Source organism: Vombatus ursinus, unplaced genomic scaffold, assembly GCF_900497805.2.
Source record: "Vombatus ursinus unplaced genomic scaffold, bare-nosed wombat genome assembly UNPS02012147.1, whole genome shotgun sequence".
Taxonomy (NCBI): domain Eukaryota; kingdom Metazoa; phylum Chordata; class Mammalia; order Diprotodontia; family Vombatidae; genus Vombatus; species Vombatus ursinus.
The window spans coordinates 1,686,300-1,713,037 of record NW_020951925.1 but is presented as its reverse complement, the minus strand read 5'-3'; the positions used below and the strand labels follow the sequence as shown (position 1 = coordinate 1,713,037).

Here is a 26,738-nt window from a genome sequence, read left to right as displayed (position 1 = left end):
CCTTCATAAAGCCCTTTGGAGATCTCGTGCGTTACCAGGGAGGCAATGATCGTTCACCTCTCGGAAGAAGACTCCCAAACTCATGCGCCCATCACGATTTCTCCCTGGAGCTGAGGCCTCCGTCTCAGCCTCTCTTCTGCCAACCTCTTCCTGAACGTCCTGCTGGCATTTCACATGGAGCCTCTCTCTTCCTAACTCCTCCTCTTTCTTGGTTTTCATCAGCAGCCAGTTTCTTCACCTTGTAATTGTCTTTGATTCCTTCTTCCCTCTTGCCATCTCCATCCATCCCTAAGCTCTGGCCCTTTGACCCCCACAACTGATCTGGCATCCATCCCTTTCTCGTACCTTCTGGCCGCCATGTTGGTCCCCTGGATGACTGCAATGGCCTCCCAGTCGCTTCCCAGGCTCTCCCCTCTTGGATTTCTCTCTCTAATCTAATCTTCCTCATGCGTAGACCCGACCGTGTCACTGCGCTTCTCAGAAACCTTCTGGCGTCTCCCCATTGCCTCTAGGGAAAGGGAAGGAGTCAGAGAAGTTGTTGGTATGGGGAGCTCCTGGGCAAGGTAACTCCCCTACTAATGCCAATGGGCCCCTTCCTTGAAGCTTGGGGTCAGCCTCGAGCATGTCAGCAGAGTAAGGATCTGGGCAGGGGAACATGGTCCCAGGTCTTCCTGGCCCCCTCCCCGAAGCTTCTACTACCTCTCCTTGCTTCTCAGAGCACCTCCCACGGCCCCTGCAGTCTCTTGCCAGTGGGCCTTCCCAGCCTCATTCTTATTTCCCTTTCTCACCCTCTGCTTTCATCTTGCCCCTACCCCCATCTCAGTGGGCCTGTGTGGCTCATCCATCTTCTCCTCACAGACCCTTCCCCCTGAAACTCATTCCCTGCTTCCTGTCCAGCTCAGGGGCCACAAAGCCCTCTTGGTCCTCCCCGGGAGTGCAGGCTGCTTCCTGCCTCAACTCTTCTGAGCTCACTTTGTCTGGGCCGCTCCTTTGCCCATCCATGCCCTGCTTCTTACCTGTTCCTGTACATCTGGAATCTTTCCTATTCAATGGTGAGCTTCTTAAGACTGGTCAGCACCTTGTTTCCTCATTTCACCAGTCCTGAGCACGATGTCTCCTATGCACTGTAATACCTTGAGAATCAGTCAGCTCTCCTTTCAATGGCCAGAGTGTAACCCAGCAATAACTGAACGTATAGACCGTTGAGAGGCCCCATGACCAAAGGACTCATTGCCCTGTAGATAACCTGGTGATGAGTCTTAAACACCTGGCCCATCGTCCCTCACTGGTCTAGAATCTGAGCCTTTCCAGTTTCGAAGGACCATCCAGGGCTTGTGGTCTACCAGCAAAGCCACTAAGACCCCAGGGTCATCTTTGTGTCATGAGAAGGCAGCGCACAGATCGAGTCCTCAGTAAACATTTGTCTTGAATTGACTTGAATTGGTCTGAGGAATGTTAGAATTCAGAGATTAGGTTCATTAGGCAACCCAACAAACTAGAGAGGGCCTGGGGTCTTGGGGAAGTGACCTCCCCACTGCAGGCCTCAGTTTTCTCATCTGTAAGATCTGGGGGTTGGACTAGCTGAAGTCTCCCCCAGCCCTAATGCCTATGCCCTCAAGGGGTCTAGTTCAGTCTTTTTCAGACTCTTTCTGAAACAGTCAGGTCTAGGAGGACAGAGTGACCCTGTCCTTCATAGTCCAAGGCACAGGCCGGGCTTCTTCCAGATGGCTGCTAAGAACACCTCTCTCTTTCAGCATCATGGCCGCTCGTGTAGCTCAGACTCTGATTCCGGCTGAGGTCTGGCAGACAGCCGGGGGCCTGATGGAGGGGCTGGCGACAGGAGCAGCTGGCCACTGCCCTGCAGTTCTTCCCGTGGGTGGGTCAATGACTTACTCTGTCTGTGCTGAAATGAAAACACAGCCATATCCGTGGGCTTCTCTGGGAGCTCTGATTAGATTTCATCGGTGGCTTTTTTCTTCTGACGTAACCTTGAGTCAGAGACTGTCATGTGGGATGAGGAGCCCAGGCACATTCTGAGGGGCTGGGTCATCCCCTCGGCTCTCGGCTCCCAGCCCCCACCCCAGAAGCCTAGGAACATTCAAGAAGCATCCCTGAGGATGCTCTGACTGGCATCTGGAGTGCAAGATGCCAATGGCAGGAGGCAGCGCTCTCACAAGGGGGGAAGCAAGACCGACCATGTAGGAGGAGCGAGTCTTAGCTTGTGCTTCGCAGCAGTCCTGAGTGTAGGGGCTGCCCCAGGGAGGCTGTTCCCCATGAACCTGGGCTGGCTCATTGCTCCTTAGGCTGTATCCTGCAGACCAAGGCAGGACCATAGAATGGGGGGTATCCTCTCTGTTCCTCCCTTCTCCTCCTGACCTCAGAGGCAATCCAGTCCACCAGTCTCTTCTCCTTCTTCTCATCCTCTTCTGTCCTGTTCCCTTTCTCCTCTCTTCTTTCTTCTTTCTTCTTCCTTTTCTTTCTTCCTCTTTGCTCCCCCTTTTCAGTGTTGCCTCCCCTGTCCATGATAAGGGCAAAAGGACTCCCAGATTATGCCCTTCTTCCCTGGTTGCCCCGGCTCTTTCCCTGTGGGTCCAAGCCTCACGACTTCTTCAGTCTCCCCCAGTTACCAGCCAGACCCATCGTCATGCCTATTCCTTGAGACATACAATCCTTATTTTTCCCAGTTATGCAAATGTACAGAGAAGGGAGATAGCGGGCAAATATCCCATGACAGTTTGCTCTTAATATAAGGGGAGAAAACAAATCAACACAAAACCAAAGGTTGACCAATCCTGTGAATTGGGGGGATTTCCCATCTCTGGAGAACCACAAGTAAGCCATGAACTTAGATTCTGGGGCTCTGTGTTCAAGTTACACGTCTATCTAACAGACTTTCTGGGAGAGCCGATCCTCTCATTTAACTGCTTGGCTTTCCGTTCTTGTCTACAAAGTGGAGATGATGCTTGAGTCACTCCATAAGAGCGAAGGAGAAGATTGAGCAAAAAAAACTACAGTAGAGAAGTGGTGTGGTGTAATTGATAGAGAGCTAACATCAAAGTCAAGGAGACCTGGATTCAAGTCTAGCCCCTGACATATAAGGGCTGTGTGACCTTGGATAAGTCTCTTCCTCTCTCAGTGCCAAAGAAATTTCCCACCCTACAACCCGACCAAACCTCAATGCTCCAGTGAAGCCCCATTGTTGAATACAAGTAAACCCTCATCACAGTCACTCTTCCCCCCTCTGGAAAACCACACTGGGCTCAGAGGCTGTGACAGTGATAAAGGACCCTTCCTATTACTGACATTCCATTATATTTCATGTTACAGGGATTACATATTTCATGGCATTGAGGTCATTTATTCAGCAAACAGCACGTGACTGGTGTGCTCAACTGAGTTCCAGGACCTCTCTACCTTCGTCAGATGCATTCAGATAAGAAGATCTGGGTTTGAATTCTGCCTCTGGCACCTGGGAAAGTCACTTCACCCATGTCTGCCTCACTTTCCTCATCTGTCAAATGGGGATGATAAAAGCTCTTACTTCATAGCATTGCTGTAAGGAGGAAATGAGCTAATAAATAGAAAGTACTATGTGAATGCACACTCTTATTATGGCCAGGTGTACCAGGGTTAGTCTTGGGAAATTTGTTTCTTATAACACTGGTACAGTCCTGTAGGTGCCCACCCAGAAGCATCTGTCTGCTCACATAGGAGTTTGGTGTATTTCTAGCTTTCCCTTAGGAATATTCAGTCCACCCACTAGCAACAAAGACTTGATGTTCATCCGAAGATAGATTATACCTGTTACGTAGCATTTAAGGAACAGAAATGGGATTTACCTATTTCTAAGTCAAATTATCAAGGAACAAAACTCACCCCACCAATAGGGGAAGTCTCAGTAGTGTGAGTGGAGTTGGGAATGCAGCATCCAGGCACCTCCTTTTGTGGCCTCCTTTTCCAGGAGTCTGGGCACCATGTTAGTGGGCATATGATAAATGCTTAGTGATTGAATGACTTCCCACTTGTACTTATGTCCTGGTACACATCCAGCTTATCTCTAGTCCTGCACACCCCATTCTGTAGCTCCTGGCATGGCTCAGGAACTCTTGGCACTGGCCCCAAAGCTGCTACATATGCCATGTCCATAGTTACCACATCATCACCATAGCCTGGATGTCCTGCCATTTCTGCCCATGGTATCCCTTCTTCCCCCAAACAATCTGTTCTCTTCCATTCAGTATCTGCCTCTAGCGATCATGGCATTGTGGGAAAGGGTGTCCTTTTCTACCAGTACCTAAGGGAGACAATCATTTAATCTATATTTGGGAGGAGATCCAAAGTTTGGGTAACACATTATCTGAGCTCCCAATATGGAGTTCTCAGGCTAGGAGATGCTGTCAGGGAATGGGATTTGTATTTCTAAACCAGAGTTTTTAAACACAGGAATGTTGAGCCCCTTGACAAAAATAAGAACAGTTAATGGTAAAATGGAATCTTGGAAATCTAATTAAAATCTCCAAAGGACTTTAACTGAAAAAGGAAGGAATATAGAAAACTGCACTCACTCACTCACACACACACACACACACACACACACACACACACAGAGTATTACATACAATAAGCAATAGCTACACTGTAGGAAGAAAAATGCCATAGAAATTCACAGGAAAGAAAATCCAGGAAAGAAGCAAGAGGTAAAATTCAAAGCTACAAATAAATGCACTAAGTATGGATGACAAACAAGATAAACCAGAGATTCTAACTCAAGGTGGGAAAACTGACCTCCTATATGTCCCTGATACTTGGTGGGAAGAGTCCCATGACTGTAATTCAAAAGGAACAGTCTAGGTAAAAAACAAAAAAAGAAAAAAAGAAAAAAAAGAAAAAGTAGCTTTGTGTATTAGAAAGATGTGGGGATATCTGGGAATCAGAGGGAAGATGTATCTGTGCTTTCGAAACATCATTCCTCTGCTAAGTTGGCATTTAGGGGTAGGGAATATTTCTCCACTCTTTTGCAGAGGGAAGCATGGTCATTCCAATGATGGGGTCAGTTTTATTTTGTTTTTCTTTCCATTCACATTCTAATTCACAAGTAATCATCTATGTGGTCTTCTTGATTCTGCTACTTCATATCAATTCAGTTAGATCTTTCTGTGTTGCTCTGAGTTTTCCATATTTCTCGTTTCATAAAGCACAGTAATATTCCATTATATCCATGTATCACAATTTGTTTAGACACTTCCCCATTGATGGGTAGCTACTTTGTTTCCAGTTCTTTGCTATCAGAGAAAATGTTGCTACGAATATTTTGGCATATATGGGATTCTTTTTCCATCTCTGCCCTCCTTGGCATATACATCCATTGGTGAATCAAAGGGTATAGACATTCTAGTTGTTTTTTTTTAAAGCAGAATTCTAAACTGCTTTCCAAAATGGCTGGACCGATTTACAGTTCCATCACCAATGTATTCATTTTTCATATCCGCTCTAACTTTGACTAATTCCATCTTTTGTTCTCTTTGTCAATTTGCGAAGTGTAGTATGAGGTGCAAAGTCTGAGTTGTTTTGATGTTCATTTCCCTTTTTATTAGTGATTTGGAGTGATCTTTTATGTGGTTGATAATCGTGATACTTCTTTGAGAGTCCTTTGTTCATATTCTCTGACCCATTGGGGAATGATTCTTAGTCTTATACATTTGCATTAATTCATCATGCAGCTTGACTATCTCAGCCTTATCAGGGTCTTACCCCTCTCCTCTTTTTTCGGGGGGGATGCTCTGCAGTGTTGCTGCTGCTAATAATGATAACAATAACTAGCATTTATATAGCACCTTTAGGTTTGCCAAATGCTTGACAAGTGTTATCTTATATGATCCTCACAACAACCCATAGAAGTAGGTGCTATTATTATCCCCATTTTACAGATGAGGAAATGGTGGCAGATAGAAGTCAAGTGACTGCTTAGGATCACACAGTTAGAAAATGTGATGCCCGGGACCAAGCCCAGTCCTCCAGATGTGCTCTGAGCAGGGCAGAGGGCAGTAAGTCTATCACCTCCTATGTTCTGAGCATTAAACAGTAATATTATACATAGTATGGCCTAGGCTGTTAGCTCCATTACTGGGCATATCATACCACTGACTCATTTTGAGCTTGTAGTCCACACCAACTCTCAGGTCTGTTTTCATAGAAAATATTTTCTAGCTAGGTTTCCCCCATTCTATAGTGGTGAAATTTAGTTTTTGAACCCAAGTGCTGAACTTTACATTTATCTCTCTTGAATTTCATCTTAGTTGACTCAAACCATATTCCTACCTGGCAAGACCTTTTTAGATCCTACCTGTCTTTTGGTGGGTTAGCTCTCCTTCCTAGTTCCATGTCACCTGCCAATTTGATAAGCATGTCTGCCATCTCTGCCTTCTTCCACGTCATTGGTAAAAACATGTTGAATAGCACAGACTGATGGGGAACTACACTGAAGACTTTTACCCAGGGTGATCCACCTCTGCTGTTAATGAGTCCTTTGGGGTCAGTCATTCTATTGATTCTGAGTTTGCCTAACTGTGCTGCCTTTAACACACAGGATAATAACAATCAGAATGGGGATGTCATCTATGGATAATGGGGGTGGAAGATGGAATTTCTGGGTTATTTAGCTGGAAGACCCAGGATTCACTGTGGGGAGAACACAGCTACCTAGGTCGCCAATAGGAAAATGAACTAGGAAAGATCACCAGGGTCTCAGGCATGCCCATTTCACCCTCTAGCACCAATCAAAACACTGTATTGGGAGGTAAGAGAAAAGTTTATTGGTCAAATGTCACAAAGTTTGTTTCCAGAAGAAATGTGTTGGATTTTAATTCTGTGGCTGAGCCTGATTCTCCCAGTGGCATATGTAACTATGAGGAGGCAGGTATGAGATCCCACAGCTTCTTAGGACAGCCAAGAGAAGAGGTGAGAAGGAGGTCTGCAGAAGGAGCGGGATTTGTAGGAAGGCAGTGGGTATGCTGTGGGGGGAGGGGCTAACTATAGCAAACACAGTGTCAGGAGTTACAGTCCCAGGACCAGGTCAGCAACAGCATGAGGTCAACAGCCTGGCTCACCTGCCTTTTCTCAGGGAGGCCTGAGTTCACTCCTGAGGGGACACATGGTGGTGATGAGAGGCAAGGCAGACCCAAGTGCAGGGAGGGAGCAGGGGACCAGCGGAGGCGCACAACTCTGGGAAGAACAAGGCCCTCTGCAGCTTGGGGTGCAGCAAGGGGGTGAGCCAATGAGCACTTATGCAGCACCGAGTGTGTGCAGCACTCCTCCACCACATGAGAATTGTGGGGTTTTCTCTCTGATTTTGGAATCGAGGTGGGGCAGACGAGGCATCGGTGGAGGAAGGGCACCGAGTAGCTCTCTCAGCAAGCAGGGACCCTGTAGGAAAGGCCGCATAGAAGAGCTAAGAAGGCACGAAACCATCTGATGAGAAATGGGCCCATGGGTCAGAATTCCCAAGGGGTGACGGGGCAAGGGCGGAGCAGCACATGCCAGGCAAGGAAGCAGAAAGCTCAAGTCCCCTCATTGTGGACCTTGGCGAGGATGCTGGTGAGAGGCTGCTGGGAAGGAGGGGGCAGGGACAGAGGGCCCCGGGCAGGGGGGTTTGCAGATGGCAGTCTGTCTCATTGCTGGGTGGCCTTGGATGGGAGGCCAAGATGCTCATGGTGGGTGCAAGAGGCACGAGTGAGGCTTTGCAGGTCCTGGTGTGGGGAGGTGGCGAGACGACCATGGTGCTCCAGGAAAAGCATTCTGCCATGTGTGTGGGATGAACTAGAAGGGGGACAGGCTCCCCGCCAGCACTGGTCAGCGCTGCTCTGATAATGTGTCCGTTCGCTTATTCCCGCTCCCTGAAGCTCTGCATCCATCTCTACCCGGGGGGCCCAGGGAATAAGAAAATCTATCCCGGGGATGGGACTAGAAGGTCGATAATCTGGACTTCTTCAGGACCAGCGTGGGGACGAGGAGAGGGAAGCCCCCTGGGAGCACCGTGAGACGCCAGTTATGCCTCATCTAAGGGGGATGCTGAGGTCTCCCCTCTAAAAGTGCCTCTGATATGGATCTCTCTGTGTACCCATGCACTCCTACATGCACTCTCACACACGCGGAGTGGGGCACTACTTGGTACTTGAAGAAGCATTGGAAAGGTTCGGCTGTGGCTCTGAGTCCTTCTGCGTTCTTGTTCTCTATTAGCACCATTAAGAGTTGAGGACTATTTCCTGTTTGTGGTTCATCATGAAGAGTCCAGATCCGTTCCTTGCTTGGCCTGCAGGGGAACTCCAGCTTCGTGGGAGCCCTGCCAGGCCAAGGCGTGGAGTTACCCATCCCGGGCTGAAATCAGAGGAGAGGAGCAGGACCGCATGGCAGGTGTCTGTGTACATTTGTGTTGGGGGGGGTCAGGGCGGGGTGAGGGCAAGATGGAATGCTCGGGACACGTGCCTTCTGGAACCTTGTGGGGGGGCGGAGCTAGCAGATCCATCTAATGAACCTGTCAAAGAAGTTGGGCTGGGACAGGCTGTCATAGTCCTTCTCTTGGAAGATGGCGGACCGGTCCCCCAGGCTGATCTTCAGGAGGAGGTCCATGTCGACGTCGTTCCCCAGGGCCAGCACGGTGGGCACCACATCCTGCTTCCGCATGGAGTGCAGGGACTCATTCAGACTCATCTCTCCCGTGATGCCGTCGGTGATGAAGACGAAGGAGAGCTCGGCGTTGCGGCGGGCCCCTGCCTGCTGGTCCATGACGATGTTGTTGATGGCGTGGATGATGCCGGTGCCGATGTGGGAGAAGGAGTTGAGGTATCGGATGTTGCTGAGGGCATCGTGGATCACCGTCAGGTTGGAGGTGAGCGGGAAGACTACTTCCTGCTCCCGCTCGTTGCCGTACTGGAGGAGGGCCACTCGGGCGTTCATAGGGTCGTTGTGTCGCCGCGCTAAGGTCAGCCTCCGGGCCACCTCCTCCACAAAGCGGTGGGCCTTGTGGAAATTGCGCTCCCCAATCCTCTCTGAGCCATCCAGCAGGAAGACAATGTCAACAGGCCGCTGGGTACACTGGGCTACGTACAGTTCTGGGAAGGAAAGGAAAGATTCAGTGTTGGGCAGGAAGGAAGGGCAGCCCAAAGCAGGGGGGAGAGGACAGAGTGCCAGCTGTGATGTCTAGAGTCCTGCCTGGCCAAGAGCTGAGATGTCTACTGAGGGATGGTTGGTGAGACATGAGGATCTTGGAGAAAGTGGCATAGGACTCTGGAATGCATTACCTCTGGTCAGATTATGAGCCAGGCCCAGAAATGTCTGCCAGAAGACCCCTCTCTCCACTCATGGCACCAAGCCCACCCCTCTTTCCTCACTGCCTGAATCTAGATAAGAAGTTCTGGGGCCTTAACCAACAGCTCTGTGTGAATACCCATAACTTAGCCCCATGGAAGACAAGTGAGGCAGAGATCTGGTGCTAGAGCATGACCCATTTCTGAATCAGCAGGTGTTACCTGGTATCACACATTATCTAATTTTCCTGAAAACATAATGAATATTTTAGGGGACCAGTTATTTAGAGGGAACATACTATGGTGGAGAGAGTAAGGAAGGCGGGTTCAAATCCTGCCCTTGACACATACTAGCTGTGTGGCCATGGGAAGATTACTTAACCCTTCAGTGCCCTAGTCAACTCCCTAAGACTATACTTTTCTGATAAATTGCCAGTCTGCATCAGTAAAAGGAGTGTCCACATCAGGAATAAATCACAGGTCCAGTCTAAAACATACCCATCCCATCCCAAATGGTATTTCCCCCAACTGACCTGTTTAGTATCCTCTCCTCCCTCCCCCTCACCAACCAATCAAACCCCAAACGTGCCAATGGCCAATGGTCTAGAAGAGACCCTCTAGGCTCTTCCTAGTATGTCAGCCCAATTTCGAGGTGCCCATCTCTGTTCTTACTACATAACAACCTTCTAATCGATTTAAGTCAACCCAGGAAGTATTTACCAAGCACCTACTATGTGCAAAGACAAAGGCCTTCTTTTAGTTCCTGTGATAAAACTGAAGCTAGGATACACTTTGAAGCTCACAAAACAATAGGAGGAATGCTAGAATGCTCCAACCATCACAGGACATGACTGGGGAGATGTCCTCAAACTCTGGGGCCCCCATTGTCTTGCTGAAATTGGGCTGTTGGGCAATGGCCTGGGAGGAAATCAGATATTGGAAAACAAAATCATCTCATGCCCCAGCTGCCCACTTTATCAACCAGAAAGGCAGTCTCCCAATTTTGTCCATCTCCAGTCTCCTCTCTGGTTACCTTTCCTCCTCCAGGCTGCCTCTAGTCTTCATTTTAACCTGATAGTAAAGACAGCTAAGTGTGACTTCTTCGTCCTTTCTGACACAATAGAAATATGCCAGGATAGACATGAGAGACGATATGTTTCAATGAAACTCACTCATGTCTCAGGGATGAGAACATTTCATCTTTTCCCTGTTTGATTTTTTCTTGCCTTTTATTTAATTATCTCCCAGAAGTGGAGTGAATCTCTCTTTTAACAATTATACCTATAATATCATGTATAGAAGGAGCTCCCAGTGAGAAACCTTCTGCCCATGCAGGTTGAAACCTCTGTACCTGTCAACATCTTAATGGGCAGAATGGGGCAATGAGAGGATGAATGACCCCTCCTCCCATCCCCACCCCGGGTCACATAGCCAGTAAGTGTCAGAGGCAGGATTTGAACCCAGGCTTTCCTCCCTCTGAGGCCAAGCTGCCTCTGGTGATTCTCTTTCAAATCCACTTCTGCAGAATATGGCCTCCCTGAAAGTGAGGGAGGGTAGAGAAGGCCTTTCCACACTGGGAAATGACTGTGTTTGCTGCAGTCTGCCTGTTGACATTGTTCGGGTCACAGAGAAGATAGAGCACTTGATTCAGAATTGGGAAACCCACGTTTGTATTCCAGCTCAGCCATCGGCTGACCCTCAGAAGCTTAAGTGAATCCCTTTGCTTAGCCGCGCCTCTGTTTACTTCTGTGTAACAAGAGGCAATTAGATGAGATGATCCCAAAAGCCAGTGACTCTATCAATCTCAGGAACTGTAATTAGACAGAATTACGGGGACCACGGTCAGACGCACCCATCGTTGGCCTTTCTGTTGGCCCTGTACAAAGAATCCCAAGCTCTCAGACATTTGGTGGAGTGAAAAGAGCAAGGGGCTCAGAGTCAGTAGACCTGGGTCCATCAGGTCATGGTTCTGCTTGTAAGGAGCTGTGTGCCTGTGGACAAGCCACCTGCCTTTCTGAACCAATTTTCTCCTCTGTAAATGGGGTTAATTACACCTCTTCTGCCTCCCTCGTTGAGGTCCCATGAGGTTCGTTCGACATCCTACACATGGAGCCTTTGTAACCTCCTCCCCTCACTAGTCACTGTCTCAATGGGAATCCTTTGAATGGGAGCAGCTTGGCCAAGGCTCAGGCACCATTGCACGGCCAATGGTGCAGGCTTTCGAATTCTTTCTCTCCTTTTGCTGAATCTAACTGGGCTCAGCTCAGCCTCCTTGGAAGTTGACAGGAGGAAGCTGCTGCTGTTGGACCACTTCCAGCCTGCCCTCTGCATTCTTACTGGCTCAGACACCCTTATCTTTAATGAGCTTATGAAGATTGAAGTTTCTGCCTAAGAGTCAGCTCTGGATGGAGAAGCTGACTTCAGATGTCCTCATCCTTTGATCCTCCCTGATGCAGCCTTGAGACTTCCCTTTCCCTAGGGAAATGGTGCCCAAGCATCCTCCCATTCACCATTTTCTTTCAAGTGGCCCACAACACACCAAGTGGCCAAGACATAGCTCACCACAAGAGAGACACGCAGTAACCAGACAACCAGAGCTTCAGCTGCATTTTCTGTCAACATATTGATGTACATGGAACATACAAAAGACAAAGAAGTTCACATACAAAGTGACATACAGGCAAAGGAAGACACGAGGAGAAATCCCTGGGTTGTCCTCCCTCAAGGGAGGACCACTCTTCTGATGCCCCTGATTTCATCCCTGCTGTAAGACTTCTTTTAACCCCTCATTACTTGTAACAATTGACAAGCCAGGAAACTTCCAGAGGGGACCAACCCAGATTGTGCAGTCTTGAGAACACAGCCTGTGAAGGAACTGAGGATGCTGGGCTTGGAGAAGAGAAGGCTTGCGCAGATGTGACAGCAGATTTCAAGTATCTGAAAGGTTGTCAATGTAGACAATGTGGGTGATGTTCTGCTTGGCCCCAGAGGGCAGAGAGAACTAAGCTGGGGATGGAAGCTGCCAAGAGGCAGATTGAGGCTGGATGTCAAGAAGAACTTCCCATCAGTGAATGCCACCCAAAGATGGAACAAGCTGCCCCAGGAAGTTGAATGTCCACTTGTTGGGGTCATTATAGAAAGGTCTTGGTCAGGCACAGATTGGATTGGAGGTCCCTTTCACCTCAGGAGTTCTGTGGTTCACCATTAAGCCCTCTGAAGCCTCATCCCAGCTTGGAGAGATCTTGGGTTCTTGAAGGCTATCTCAGTGGAGCCCAAGCTCTGACAAGTCCACCCCAACTGGAAAGGCCTGGAGTATGGGGCCAGCAATGACCCCAGTGGAGCCCCAGTGGGGGCTGTGCGTCCTTTGTCTGAGGACCAGTCTAGCTAAAGTGAGAGAAGTTCATGACCAGGGGCTCGCCCCGAGGTGGTACATCTTGGGGAGCCCCAGCAGGTCATGAAGACTGACCACCAAGGTGGCAAGACTGTGCTCTGCATCATCATAGGGGGAACTCCCACCCAATAATGACACATATGGGTATGGGTCAGAGCTCTCTCCAGTAGCTCCTTTCAGGGACCCTCCTCTTGGGGGAGGCATGTTGCTCAATATTCGAGGGTAGCACCAAAGAAGTAAAACAGCAAATAGAACACAACACAGAAAAATCACAGACAGTCACAGTGGAAACCAGGTGGAGAAGGTATACAAAAACACACATGGCCAAACCAGAACCACAGTGAACGCCGACTTTCTTCTCTGACCTGGCAGGAAAATCCACAAAGAGCAGCATTTGCAAAAATGGGCCAATGAGGCTCCAGGAAGGAATGCTTAGCACTGGAAAGTGCGTTACCATCCTCACTGCTGTTACTGTTCTGAGCACCAAGAAGTATTTTGCACCCTATGTCCACAAAATCACAGCCAAACCAGAGAACTACGGCATTTCCTGGACATAGTTGCCACACTGGACTGGGGACTCTCGTCACCTACATTCCAGGCTATGCCCACGGTATGTCAGATATGTTGATTGACATCAGGGTGAAGGGTGAGAAATGCCAGCTACTGCTGGGCTCTTTTCAAATGACCAGATGTCTGTTGGATTGTCCAGCTAAACAGGGACCTCATTCCTTATCTGTTCAAATGGTCTAGCAGTGGTAGATGACCAGGCATCTTAGATTTGGGATAAGGAGCCCTGAGGTTTCAGGGACTTCCCCAAAGCTGAATTCTGAATTTTGTGGCACAATTTTATTGCCCTGATTTATTTTAATAAATATTATACCACATAAAATTTGCATATCACATCCATGCGGAACTAGGCTTTTATCCAGTCTCTCATTTGCAGTGCAAATGTTAGCTTATTTCATGGTGTCATTGGGGAACTTTTCCCATGTCATTTAAAGATGATTCCTATATAAATCTATTTATATAACACTTTTGTCTATATCTAATATATATTTAAAAGTATATATCATCAATATGCAATGTCCAGTCTAGACTTGTTATCTCACCCATCCTTCAGGCTCACTCAGAATCATGGGAGGGCCGATTTCCCAAGGCATTTTCCAATATAGAACTCCGTCCCCTAACTGACTTGCTATTACCACTCCTGTGTTTAGCTGCAAACCTTGCTGCCATATTGTTGAGAGGGATGGCGGAGTGAGATAACTCGATCTGGCTGCACATGACATAGCCTGGCTACGGACCCCAGGAGCACCATCTAGTCTGCGTCGGGCGCTTCAGCAGAGAGCCAGCACCGTTTCCGGGTCCCCCACAATGTCCCTGTGCACCATCTTAAACGTGTCAATGAACAAGTCCATCCAGTCCTGCCTCTCGTCTCCAGTGGCGAACTTGGCTCGCTCAGCTGTATAGACCAAGACCGCCACCAGCTGGGAGTACGCCGCGGGGTCCTGGCTGTGCTTCGTGGAGTTTAGCAACTGTTCGATCAAGGGGATGGTCCTGGGAAAAGATATGTCGGGCCCTTCTTCTGTGCGGAGGAAAGTAACTGGGATTTCGCCGCTAGGCGGCTCCCCATCTGCAAGTGAGTGTCAAAAGTAGATTTTAGGGCATTTTGGCATTGGTGGTGTCCTTGACTACTGGTCTGGTGGATAGTGTGACCAAAGCGACAGTCCACTCATATCAGGGATGGAAAGCACTTTGAAAAGGCTTAAGCCAAAGCATTGAAGACAACTGAATCTGCCCTTAGCCACGGGAGCTGGTCTGGCAGGGTCAGGTCAGGACGCCATGGGATTTAAGAGCAGTGAGAAACCTTGGAGATTTATCTAGCCCAACCTCCTCATGTACAGGCATGGAAACCGAGGCTCAGATTGGGAAAGGGCCTTGCCTAAGGTCATAGAGTTAGTTAGGGACAGAGCTGGGAGGATAATTCAGGACTGTTAAAAGCATGCCAATCCCGAGACAAGGCTTCATAAATATATGCAGATGCTTAATCAGATCTCTCGTCTTATGGGCCGTTCATGGCTGTTGCCTGGAGCTGACGAGGAGAACCTCAGAAAGCCCATAGTGGCCTTCTCTCACACATTTGTGTCATCACACAGAGATGGATGTGAGCATGTTGGAGAGCTCCTTTCATTGGTGGGAAGCGACTAAGCCCTATTGAAGGTTTTGAACCTGGTTAATGAAAAATTCACTTGGGCTGCATAGATGGCAGAGTGGGCTGCTGCCTTCAGGAGGCCCACAGAAAGTTACTGGTCTAAGGAAATCAATGTGGACTTGGACAGTGTCTACATAGCAACACAAGGTTTGGTCAGTTCATTCAAAAATCCAGGTTATTATCTGGGTCTTTGCCTGTTTGCTGCCAAAAGGCAAGCTTGGGTGGAGTTTTTACTCAAGTTATACCTTGAAGGTATGTGGACCCAATTAGTCATACTCTATTTTGATTAAAAATTGCAGATGCTAATTTAATTTTACATTTAAAATAAAAAACTGAAACTATTTTAACTTAAAAAATGGTTAACTCTATTTGAGAGCTTTGGGGGAATGGATGGGCCATCTAGGCCTCTGGCCATTCTTTCTCTCTTTCATTTTGACTTTTCATCCCATTGAGGGCAGAAGGAGCAGGGTAAAGGACAGGACTCAAAATCGGCGTCTTTGGGAGCTCCTGGTGTGGAGGTAGGCTTGCCTCTGGGCAGCTCCTTAGCACCTTGTTATTCCTGAGAAGCACATTAATGAATTTGGGGAGAAGAATACGTGTCAAAATGGCCAGTTTGTGTCAGGCAGACAGAGCAGCCAGTTGGCTGAGTCTAGCATTTTTCAGCTGGCTTGTCGACTTTGTGGGTGCTGTCTAATTCTTGGCATGGCAGGCCAGATATAGGAATACTTTGGGGGTGTCCATGAGGGCAATGAGTCAATAGGTGGACAATTTCTAGCTGGTAGATTCTTTGTGCTGGGAAGTGGCCAGCCCCCATGACTGTGAGGAAGAGAGATTCAATTAGACCCAAGTCCCTTGGGCGAATTCACGTAAGAGCGATGTAATTGGTAGGAGTCACTCTAGTCAGTGGCACCATTGGTGACTAACAGTAGCTTGCTGGACATGAACATAGGATTCTAGAGCTGGAAGGGCACTGAGAGCAGGTGGCTGGTTACAAAGCAAGGCACATGATCTATGTCTTGGTATGCAACACCAAAGCTATTCCTCACTCTTGTTCCCTGAACGTCATTATTTATGGTGATTACTGTCAATAATTACACCAGGTAGGCTGTAAGCAAGAGGGTGAAGGGGGTGACTCACCTCCTGTTTTATCACTTCCTATAGGGTCCCTATGTTGGATTTGCTATTGCCATCCACGGTAGCCATTGGGTAGAACATGGTACTCACGTGGTGGTGGAGGGCAGATCACCCCTTCTGCTCCCAGTCACAGATTGTGGCCAGCCATCTTGCAGATGCAGGCTATTAGTCATGCCATTAGAGAGGAATAGGGAGGGGGAGCATCGATAGGCCAGTGAAAATCCATCCACACTACTGGGGATGCCCCAAAGCACACAGCCCATCAGAGGTACAGAGCACAGACGTGCCATCACCAGATACGCCATCACCAAAGCAGACAAGCTCCATGAGGTCTATCCTGGAAATCGCCTGACAGTTTGACCCCTTGGTGGAGGGGAGATAGGGCTAAAGAGGCATCAAAGCTTGGCATGCATTCCTATAGGAAGGGCACCAGAAGCCTCCAACTGGAGCCTTTCAGTCTGCATCAGTGAGGGGAGGAGGCATGGAGCTTCTGTTTCAATGTAAGCCCATGTGGGAGAAGCTGAACCTCCTCAGAGAAGCCCTGGCCTCTGTCTACAGCAGAGAGGAGAGAACGAGGAAGTAAATTTGGGAGCCAAGGCTCTGTTTATGTTCTGCTGTCGGGTTCTATTGGCTTTAAGTAAGGTGTCTGGCTTGGACTCGGGCCGTGAGTGACGGGCACCACAGAAAAACGGATTTTCCGCCTTCTACTCAGTCCTGCTGGGGGTGGGGGGTAAGCTTGGGTTCTCCAAGTCTGGGCCAGCAAAGGACCTGACCGCTAAGCTGGAAAGGCGTTGATTATGCGGTCTATGATGGACAAGGCTTGTCACCAGGTAGGCCTGAGGGGATTCACTTTTTGGTCTCAGCGACTTTGAAAACCCACAGAATTATGGCTAAGATTTAGAGCTAGAACGAGCCCAGAGGTCATCTAGTCTAACCTCATTTTATATGCTAAGAAACTGAGGTTCAGACCAGAGACCCCAGCCACGGTCTCTCTGGCCCAGGCGGGATGGGCGTCAGCAGAGGCCTTGGAAAGATGAACATATCTGAATGGAGCAGCTTGCGTCTGAACGCAGGGGCCCTGAGAGAGCCCGTATCGTTCAGTCCTGACCCCGCAATGCACGCTGGCATTTCACTAAAACTGAGCAGGCTCCTTTCCAGGCAGAGAGGCCAGCAGAGCCCAGCGCACCTTTCCAATGTGCCAACAGATCGTCCTCCCCGGTGGCCGGGGCGGGACTCATTGGGGTGCCACCAAGTCTTTGTCAAAGGTCTTAGACTTTTCAAAGCACTCCTCCCCCATGGCTTCCTTTGGCCTCAGCTGTAGCCCTGGAAGGTACTCGGTCAGGTATCATCAGCTCCTTCCTACAGCTGAGGGAACAGAGGCCCAGAAAAGTCTTGCCTAAGGCATCCCACCTGCTTCAGGGCAACACCAGGACTCAAACTTGTCTCTTGATGCCTTCCTTGGCTCACAGCCAGCCCTCCCAGCTGATAGACAGTCTTTAGCCAGAGCTAGTACCCCACCTCCACACTCTGTCTCCCTCTGCTCCAGACACCCGCCAGAGGTGCCTGCCCTGGAAAGGGCCAGACGGAGAACGACCCCCAAGACTGAAAACAGCGCGTCCTCCACAGCCTTTGGAAAATCTCAATAACAACTACTAACTGAGGCTACGTGCCAACACTGGCAGGAAGGCTCAGATGACATCAAGTTCAGACCAGCACCTCTTGGTAGCCCTGGCCTGACCTTGGTCAGCCTGGGCTCTGCCAATGGGCTGGCCATCTGGTTGCCCCTACCTGTGCTCAGCTCAGGCCCTCACCGGAAGTCTCAGGCTGCCTGTGACCCTCCAGGAAGCTGCCTCAGAGGAGAACAAGACCATACCAGGCTGACCAAGATAGACAGGGCCGGCGTCCACGGGAGCCATGCAGCAGATGACAGGGCAGAGCCAGAAACAGAGCATCCACAAGGCTCTAGGGCATTAGCTCATTGCCTGCTTAGGGTTATTGGTTTATCATCCAAGAGCAAACACACTTTTTTCGGGCAACTCTGAGACCCCGAGTCACAGATGGGATGTGATCTGCATTGTTGGAAGGTGTCTCCACACAGGGAGTTTTCTCTCCCTCCCCTTGCCTCCCAACTCCCCAACACACATACACAGGAGCGAAACTGAGGGTTTTTGACATCTTGGAACAAGAAATATGCCAGTATCTTTTCCCAATCTCTACTATAGGAATTCTAAATTAGAAGACATTTCAACAATCGCTGTGATTTTATATCGGCCAACAGCTCTCAGGCTCATGCCAAATCTTTTTCCCCAGTATCGACTGTCTCTTGGCTGTTTCCAGGGTGGGTTCCCAGCAATGGACACTCTTACAAAAGCTACTGATTTCTTTATATTCAGGCCCTACTGGCTTGAACAACCACGAGAAAAGACCACGCTCTGCTTGTGTGGCCAGTGGGCAGAAAGGGCCCTGAGAGCCACAAAGAGGGGCCCCTGAAGCCCAAAGCTGAGAAACCAGGGAGAGCGAGCCCCATTCCCAGGGACAGCTCCTGACCTCATGCACACTGGGTGGTGATAGCCAGGGCTTAGCACCTACTAAGCTCTTGTTGGTCATAGAAATGAATGGATAGCTGAAGGAAAGAAGGTCCAGTGAGGTCATCTGGTCCAACCTCCTACCCCATCTGCAGGACCCTGGAACATGAAGTTTTCAGAATCTTGCCCTGGGTCTTCTCTTCTAAACTAACATCCCTTCTTTGCCAGATCTGGAAGGCTTGCTCTGGGATGAGAGGGCTGGGAAGAACCAGCCTGCTTATGCTGAACCGAGAAACTCCTCAGTGGAAAGAACGCATCCTGGGATGCCCAGGCCAAATGCCTCCGACTCCAACTCTAATCCTATGTTGGACAGCTTCCAGCTCGAGGCAACCATGAATTTGACTTCTACCTTCCCTCCTCCACCATGAACACATTGAGCTAGTCTGCACTGTCCCTTCATTCCACAGAGATTGCTGCGGGGTATAGAAAGGGGAGAGAGAGGAAGGATGGGTGGGGTGAGGCGAGGTGCCTCTTTAGCATTACCTGTTTGGCAGGGAAGGTCGGGGCAGACAATCTGTGGATCTGGAGGAGAAAAGAATACTTGATGAGAACGGACAGTTCTGAGTCCTAAATGTCTTCTGGCTCATGCCAGTACAAAATCCATACTGGGGGGCTTTCTGATCCGTTCATAGGATCATAGATTCAGAGTGAGAATAAACTTCAGAAATTATGGAGAACAATGATTTCATTTCACAGATGGGGAAACTGAGGTCCAGAGAGGGGAAATGACTTGCCCAGGAAACAGCTGAAAAAGAATTCCAGTGAAGGTCTTCCTGACTGCATGGCCAGTGCTCTTTCCACCAAACCGCACCTTCTCTTGCCTTTTGCTACCCCTCTGCCATGGATTCCTCCTCCTTCCTCCCCACTGGTGTGGAGCATTAGGGGAAGCTGGGTCTGAGCTCACTTGTCTGGACCACCCTAAGCCTCAGCCACATGTGTGGTCCTTGATACTGGGGGCAGGGGTGGTGACTTTTCCCTTGGTGTAGTGGACAGAACATCTGACTTAGAGTCAGGAAGTCCTGAGTGTGAATCCTGCTTCAGACACTGACTAGCTGTGTGACCCTGGGCCAGACACATAATAACTTCTGTCTGCCTCAGCTTCTTCATCTGAAAATGAGAATGATCATAAGCTCCACCTCACGGGGATGCCGCACTGACCTAAGGAGATGATTAGGTAAATAACGCTGCCTCCCTTCCAGTGTGACAGAAATGCCATTTGTTACTCCCGTGGCCGCTGCTGTTTCCCAAGGAGGTCCTGCTGTGGGGTCCATGGGAGCACTGGGGAGTACCGGGCTGGCTCAAGGGTTTCGCCATTTAAGGACCCCCCACTCTCCTCTCTCTAAGCCTCAGGCGCGGTCATCGCTTGCTGGGCCAGACCGCCGGCATCCTTCCCCTGGGGACGGCGGCTCACATTTCTGCCTTCCTGGGAGAGCCGAGGGAAAGCAAGGGCGGCCCGCCGTGTCCCCATCCAGACCAGAGCTCTGCACTAGGCCCGTGGAGGGGACCCCCCAAGGGAGCCAGGGCACCGGGCACTGACCTGGGCAGAGAAAAGTTTCCATCTCGTCGATGAACTTCTCGGCCACCAAGTCGGAGAACAGGGTCATGTTGCGGACTTGACCCTTCTGGTTGCAGGCGATGGACCTCAGGCTCTCGCTCTCGTGCTGCTCGTTGAACATGTCCCCGATGCCGATGGCCGTGACCACGACATTCTCCACTGTGTTACACAAGGCCGTCAGGGACTGCTCGTCATCACGGGGGTCGTGGCGCCCGTCGGTGATGACGACCGCAAACACCTTGGTCTTTTTCCGCCGGCTGCCCTTGATGAGCGCGTTGTAGGTGTAATTCAGGGCTGAGGGTGTCCAGGTGCCCCCCGCGATCCACTCTAACTTTTTCACCTCCTCCTTGAATTGGGAAAGGGTGGTGATCCGCTCGTCGTCCAGCTTGATGGCCTCGAAGGTCCCGTCGTGGCTGTACTGAACCACCCCGATGCGAGTCCCTGAAGCAGAGAGGACAGAATGAGCCAGGAGTGACCCTTCCCAAAGGGGTGTCTATGCCCTGCACCCCGAGCTTGGGGCAGGACTCCCTCCTGACCCGCTCCCCCTTCCTGAAGCCAGCGATAGACAAGTGGGTGCCTCCATGAGGTCCTGGCTCTTCCCCTACCAGGATGGGGCCTGACTCTGCTATTTATCAGAGACATGTTCCAGAACAGCGAGATTCTAGTTCCCTTTTCTAAGGGTTCCAGGTTGTACCAATGAGAGCGTCTACACCACACAGGATGAAGGTTAGGCTGACCTGTGTCTGAATTGGGATCCTTGGTGATGGAACCGAGCCTGTTGACCACATTGATGACAAAATTCTTCTCCAGCGAGAAGTTGGTGTAGCCAATGCTCTCCGAGCTGTCGATGACGAACACGATGTCCAGCGCCCCACAGTGCTTCACACAGTCTGGGGAGGGCGAAAGGAGGGAGTTGTCACCGGGGAGAAGAGGCGACAAGTCCCAGAGAGCGGCTTTGGCATCCCGACCTCACCAGGCTTCCTCAGCTCCGGCATGGCCACTGATGCCTTGTGCTCTAGGGGAGGAACTGAGTTTTCCTTTCCCCAGTGAATCCAGGCCTTGTGCTGAGCAGCTGACCCCAAATGTATAGATAGCACGTGTTGATTTGATGTCAGTCAGGTGGAAGCGAGAGGCCAAAGAAGGTGAGCCGCCATTGTGGCATGAGCTCAGCTCAATCCAGCTCGTGGCCCAGACGTGGATCGAGTAAGGGCCGTCTCTGTTCCCCCTCGGGTCTCCTCCCATCCTTTGCCTGGACTGCTCCTCCATGCTTATTCTCCCTGCCTTTCTCCACATTTGATTGTGAACTATTGAGTTTATCTTAATCCTGGAGTCAAGCAGAAGGGCCTTAACCTGCAACAATTTCCTCCTGGCAGTGATTTCCTAGGTGTGGGGAACTCCCTGGTGTGCACGCTCCTTCCTCTGATGCAGGTTGGCCACTAAAGCCTTAAGGAGCACCAGGAGGTCCGCCATGCTCAGGGTCCCACAGCCAGGGGCAGGACTTGGCCCTTTCTTCCTGATTCTGCGGCCAGCCCTCTATCTACCGAACCCCGTCGACTTTCCCGTACAAACCAGAGCCAGCTCCTAATAAAAGCTGGTTGTTGAATCGAACCCTAGCCCCTCTTGGTATGGAAGCCATCCTGACCCTCTGTGCCTGTCACCAGGAGGTGCCTGCTGCTCTGGGAGTGCCAGCCAGGAGAAAAGATGCCAACTCACCACAGCAGCCACATGTCTCCCTCACGTAGGTCATGACGTCACATTCCTTCCAGAAAGCAAGGGAGAGGTCAGCAGGAGCTGGGGGCTCCTGCCCCCCCCCACCCCCACTGCCCCGCTCCAATCAAAGTGCGGCAGGACATCCAGTGGGAATCTCCCTAGCACGGCAGCACCAGAGCCAGAATTTCCCCCTTGGCTCTCCCCTCCTTCCCTCCCTAGCCTATCCGCCTGTCTTTGCTCCCAGGAGAAGGAGGGATTGTGCCCTTCTGAGGTTTGACTTGTTTCTTCCCAGAAGGTTCCCAAAAGAGGGCAGGGGTCCTGTCCCACCCCGGAGCCTGTGAACAATCCCCGGCCCTGCAATCAGGCCTACTCACCGTCAGGCCAGGGTCTCCAGGGGGACCAGGTTCACCCTAGGGAAGAAGAAGTCTGTGGTTAGGGTCTTTCCTGGCAGTGCTGGTGGGCTCCATCCCTGGTGGGCAGCCCTGCCAGTAGCTGGCAGCTTCCTCTACGTCGGGGCTGTGAGAGGCATGGATGTGGTGCTGGCCAGGGAGCCCTGGCTGGACACAAGACTGGCCAGAGCACGGGGGCAGCAGATGCAGGACTCTGCAAAGGGGCAGTACCTCTGGGCCTGGAGATCCTTTGGGTCCTCTGGGGCCAGGCTCTCCAGGGGGGCCAGGATCTGCCTGTAAAGAAAAAGTCCAAATGAGAAGGCACCGAATTCCACTGAAATCTGGTTTGGGAGGGGAGCTGAGCGAGTCACATCCCTTCCCACCAGGAGAGGTGGGGAGGAAGACCCCCTGTGGGCTGCACGCTGCTTCCTGACCAGCTCTAGGGGCCGCCTTGTGCCTGGCTGCCCCTCCTCCAATGGGGGAGGTCAGAGCGGCAAGGAGAGGTGGCTGGTGGGTGGGAATACAAGGCAGGAAAAGTCGCCCTGAGCCAGATACTGAGGGCCAGCCAAGTAGCCCCCTTGGGCCAGGCCAGTGGAGGACGGCCATTCTCAACTTGTCATTCGAGGCCTTCTAGATTGGCCCCATCTGCTGCTTCTGCTGTGATGCAGTCAGTGCGCTCACGCTTATCTGCTCACTGATGATCCCAGTGCCCATCCTCATGGCAGGCCAAGGTTTACAGATCACCCCTTCCCAGCTGCCCATTCACAACAAAACTCCAGTGACTGGCCGAGTGGCCCACAGCTAGCAAGGGTCAGCGCTGGGATTTGAACCAAGGCTCCTCCTCCACACCAGCCTGTGCTCCAGCCTTTCCAGAAGGCCCCGTGGCAGCCCAGGAGGGTACTTACCGGCTCTCCTTTCTCTCCCTTTCTCCCTGGGGCTCCTTTGATACCAAAGTCCCCTCTTCCACCCTGTTTGGTACATAAGAGAACATGGTTATACAGGACGATGGCCATTCCGGAAGAGCCTGACCCAGGGTTAGAACTCAATGGTAAACGTGTGTCTACGCCCATTGGAAGCATTCCCACGAATGCCCTTTCCTCAGTCCAAGGGAGGCCGACTGCATTGTCTGAGGGTCACTGGGAAACCTCCTGCTGCCCGTCTTTGGAGGGCTCAGCTCGGCCTCGCTCAGCAGAGGCCGGCTCATGGCAGCCACAGACAGGAGGGGATGGGCAGGATGATCTCTCCCAGGCTCAGCCCGAGGGGCACAGATTTGAAACTGGGGAGGGGGGAAAGCGTGAGTGAGGAGCAAAGCGTGAGCTGGGGATGGAGAAATGAGGATCCCTAGCCTGGAGATGATGGGGCTGATGCAGCACGTTTGTAATTAGTTGTGTAAAAATGAATTCTTCCTCATCGCCACTATCATCACCCAGATCTTGTGAACACTTCCAACGCTCACCCAGCACATTCCTCACGGCCACCCTGGGATGAAGCTGGTGCGAGCATTATTATCCCAGAGTACAGATGAGGAAACTGAGGCCAGAAGGGAAGTGACTTGGCCTGGGCCACACAGGTGACCAAGGTCTGAGGTGTGATGGCCCGTGATTTGTGCTACCCCTTCTGTGAGGGATGTCAGGGGAACCTCTGGGCAGAGGACCCTTGGGGAGGGGGTCGGGATCCCAGCAGGCAGGCAATAGCTGACCCACCCTGCCCTGTCTTCCGACTCACACAACTCAAGGCATAAAAGGAAGACACTGTACCTCTGGGCCTGGGGGACCAGGCTCGCCTTTTTCTCCCTGTGAAATAAACACACCCAGATGAATGATGCCCAGGAAGAAAAGAGCCTGCATTGTGACATGGGGCAGCACCTCGGTCAGGGCTTAGCACAGCGGCCCCTTTGGGTCCAAGAGGCCCCGTGCTCAGCACTGCCCCGCTCCTTCCACGAGCCTTCTGCCGATCCTCATTTGCCAAACCAAAGGAGGCTTCCCCCCCTACCCCATCCCCATCCACTACTTACCGGTTCTCCTCGAGGTCCAGGATAACTGAAGCCAGGTCGACCTCGGTCTCCCTAGATGAAGACAAAGTTCTTACGTTCACCTCCTGTAACCACTGTGACATTCGGGGTGGAACCTTGGAGGCCTCCTCATCGCCAGTCGCCATTTGCTGGCGACTCCAACCCATGTGAGTGTTGTAGACCCCCCAGGACATGTGAGCAGGGTGTGCTGGTGCCACCATCTCTGGGGCCAGCGTGCCCGAAGGCGGCTGCGTCTGTGGCTACGACGGGAGAGCGTGAGAGAAATGGTGTATTGGAGACCTTTCCTGTGGGAGGTGGGGTCTTTGTGTTGACCACGATGAGGATAATAACTAAGGATGGCTGAGATGTAGACAGTGGGTGATGTCTGGGCTTCTCCCGGGCAGGCTCGGCCAGGAGAACAGAAGAGAATGAACACGGTGGTGCCGTGTGGATTCAGAACTGTAGAATGTCGGACCTGGGAGGGACCTTCGAGGCCAGTTAGCCTTTTAGAGGGAGCCCACCAGAGAGGGGAGGAGACCTGTCCCAGGCCACACAGGGCCAACAGCAGAGCTGGGTGCCCCCTATTATCTGCATGCTGTCCAAGGCATAAATTCCGCATGTGGGCTATGCTCTAGGGGTTTCCTCCAGCTGTTCCTGGTGGGGAGGCAGGACCTCCACAGCTCTGTTGCTTCTCTGGACCACAGGTGAGGGATTTTAGCCTTCTTTGTTCCCTCTTCCCTCTCCCTCAGAAGCCCCAACACCCCCAGGGGTCCCCCAAACTCTCCCATCTGAGAGGGTGCCATGGGCGGAGCCAGGCCTGTGCCTGCTGCTGCAGGCAGACAGCAACACCTACCTTGGGTCCTGGAGGTCCTGATTCTCCCCTGGGACCAACATCCCCTGGGTCCCCGCGTGATCCCTGAGCGAAAGGACGGAAAAGGGGAAGGTGAGGAGCCCCCTCGGTATAAGTGGGCTGGCTGTGTTTCTAGAAAGAGCGGCGTTTCCCAGCCCGAGCCAGACCTCAGACCGGCCGAGCACCTCCTGCTCTCCTGGGGGTTACTCCCCCATCCGTGACCTCAGTCCCATGGCTCCTGGGGCACGGGAGCCAGGGAAGAGGGCGGCAGGGGCAGGGAAAGATGGAGGAGCCAGCTCTTTCGGGCACTAAGAATTGGGGATGGTTAGGGATAAACATTGGAGGACTGGTAAGCAAAGAGCTGACGCTACCCTACGGTAGACAAGGCGATGCCTTCTCCTGACTTGAGGGGAGCCGCTTGCTGGTGGCACCCCTGCCTTGGGGCTCAAGCCAAATGGCCATGGCGTTGGGGTGCCCTCCCCTCACGTGAGGCAGCTGGCAAGGCTAAGGGCAGGGTAGCTCTGGGTGGCCCTCTGTGCCAGATGTCAGGGGCCCTTGGGGACGTGGGAGACGGGCTCTTGAGAAACGACCCTCGGGTCATGCTCTACATTCCTCTTTGCTCCTCAAAGCCTAACTTGTTCTCATGATGTCACCTGGCCCCTCAACTCATCGCCATTTCCTAGGCTTGGGGTGCTGAGGGAGCAGCCCCTGGGACTGGGAGCCAGAGGCCTGAGTCACACTTCCCCAAAGGCTGGCTCTCACGATTCCCAGGTCACTCACCTGCTTTCCGGGTTCTCCAAGGCTGCCCTGAGGTCCTCTGGGCCCAGGCAAGCCGCGGTCACCCTGCAGGGAAAGGGAAGTGGTCCTTGTGCTGAGTCAGCTCCCAGCTGCCCCCCACCCCACACCCGCTGCTAAGGCAGGGCACCCTGAGAGTTCGGTGCGGGACAAGACGGAGATGCTCCTCTAGGCGGCGCAGGCGTTTAGGTGGAGAACAACGGATTCCAACGCGGGTATTATTTGTTTATCAGACCTGTGACTTCACTGGCTTAGGAAACCTCCAATAAGCATCCACCTCTCCTAGTGCATGTTCTCCCCGGGGCGCTAAGAGGTATTGAGTGACTTGCCCAGGGTCACACAGTCTGTGTGCAACAGGGGCAAGACTTGACCCCGTCCTTCCGCCTCTGAAGCCGCATCTCTGCCCACTGTGCCGCACGGCCTCTCTGCAGGCATTTGATCTTCACTGCCAAGCATCTGAATGTGTCAGAACTCAGAGATGATGGCCACTCTTTTTTCAGGGCAGCAGACACGAGGCTAGGGGCTGTGTCCCTTTTCCTATACGCTAGATCTCCCAGAAGGCACTGGCACTTGGATACCCTGGCGTTCTTCCTGGGGACCCATGGCAAAGTCTGCCGCCTCTGCTTTATAGGCATCCCTCAGACATAGCCTAGGTAGTGGAGTGTAACAGAAGGGATGAGCTAACTGTTAAGTCTGGGTATGTTAGGCTAGTTCCGACCCGGGCAAAGGGGCTGAATGGGATAAGGAAGAAGTCAGAAAGTCCCAGGACAGCCCAGAGTTTTTTTTTTTTTTTTTTTTTTTTTT

At 51.4% G+C, this 26,738-nt stretch overlaps 1 protein-coding gene and 1 long non-coding RNA gene across 3 annotated transcripts in view; one reads left to right on the top strand and one right to left on the bottom strand.

The window, feature by feature from the left end:
- LOC114039588 overlaps positions 1-3,597 on the top strand; it is a 4,506-nt gene extending 909 nt beyond the window's left edge. Inside the window, exon 2 of the long non-coding RNA XR_003568691.1 lies at positions 3,328-3,597. This is a non-coding gene — a long non-coding RNA (uncharacterized LOC114039588). The remainder of the gene's footprint in view (positions 1-3,327) is intronic.
- Positions 3,598-6,789: 3,192 nt separating this feature from the next.
- The window catches only part of COL6A2 (collagen type VI alpha 2 chain), a 48,132-nt gene continuing 28,183 nt past the window's right edge, over positions 6,790-26,738 (bottom strand). The window contains exons 17-28 of one of the 2 annotated variants that reach the window (XM_027857421.1): positions 25,920-25,982; positions 25,143-25,205; positions 24,293-24,343; positions 24,036-24,071; positions 23,184-23,246; positions 22,510-22,572; positions 22,264-22,299; positions 21,893-21,938; positions 20,917-21,069; positions 20,162-20,620; positions 19,108-19,146; positions 6,790-9,107 (exon numbers count right to left, since the gene is read on the bottom strand). In XM_027857421.1, coding sequence (XP_027713222.1) covers positions 8,509-9,107; positions 19,108-19,146; positions 20,162-20,620; positions 20,917-21,069; positions 21,893-21,938; positions 22,264-22,299; positions 22,510-22,572; positions 23,184-23,246; positions 24,036-24,071; positions 24,293-24,343; positions 25,143-25,205; positions 25,920-25,982 — 1,671 coding nt within the window. In that variant the 3' untranslated portion in view covers positions 6,790-8,508. Of the gene's footprint in view, positions 9,108-13,513; positions 14,327-19,107; positions 19,147-20,161; positions 20,621-20,916; positions 21,070-21,892; positions 21,939-22,263; positions 22,300-22,509; positions 22,573-23,183; positions 23,247-24,035; positions 24,072-24,292; positions 24,344-25,142; positions 25,206-25,919; positions 25,983-26,738 lie in introns of those variants that run through there. The other variant, XM_027857422.1, reaches the window with a different exon arrangement.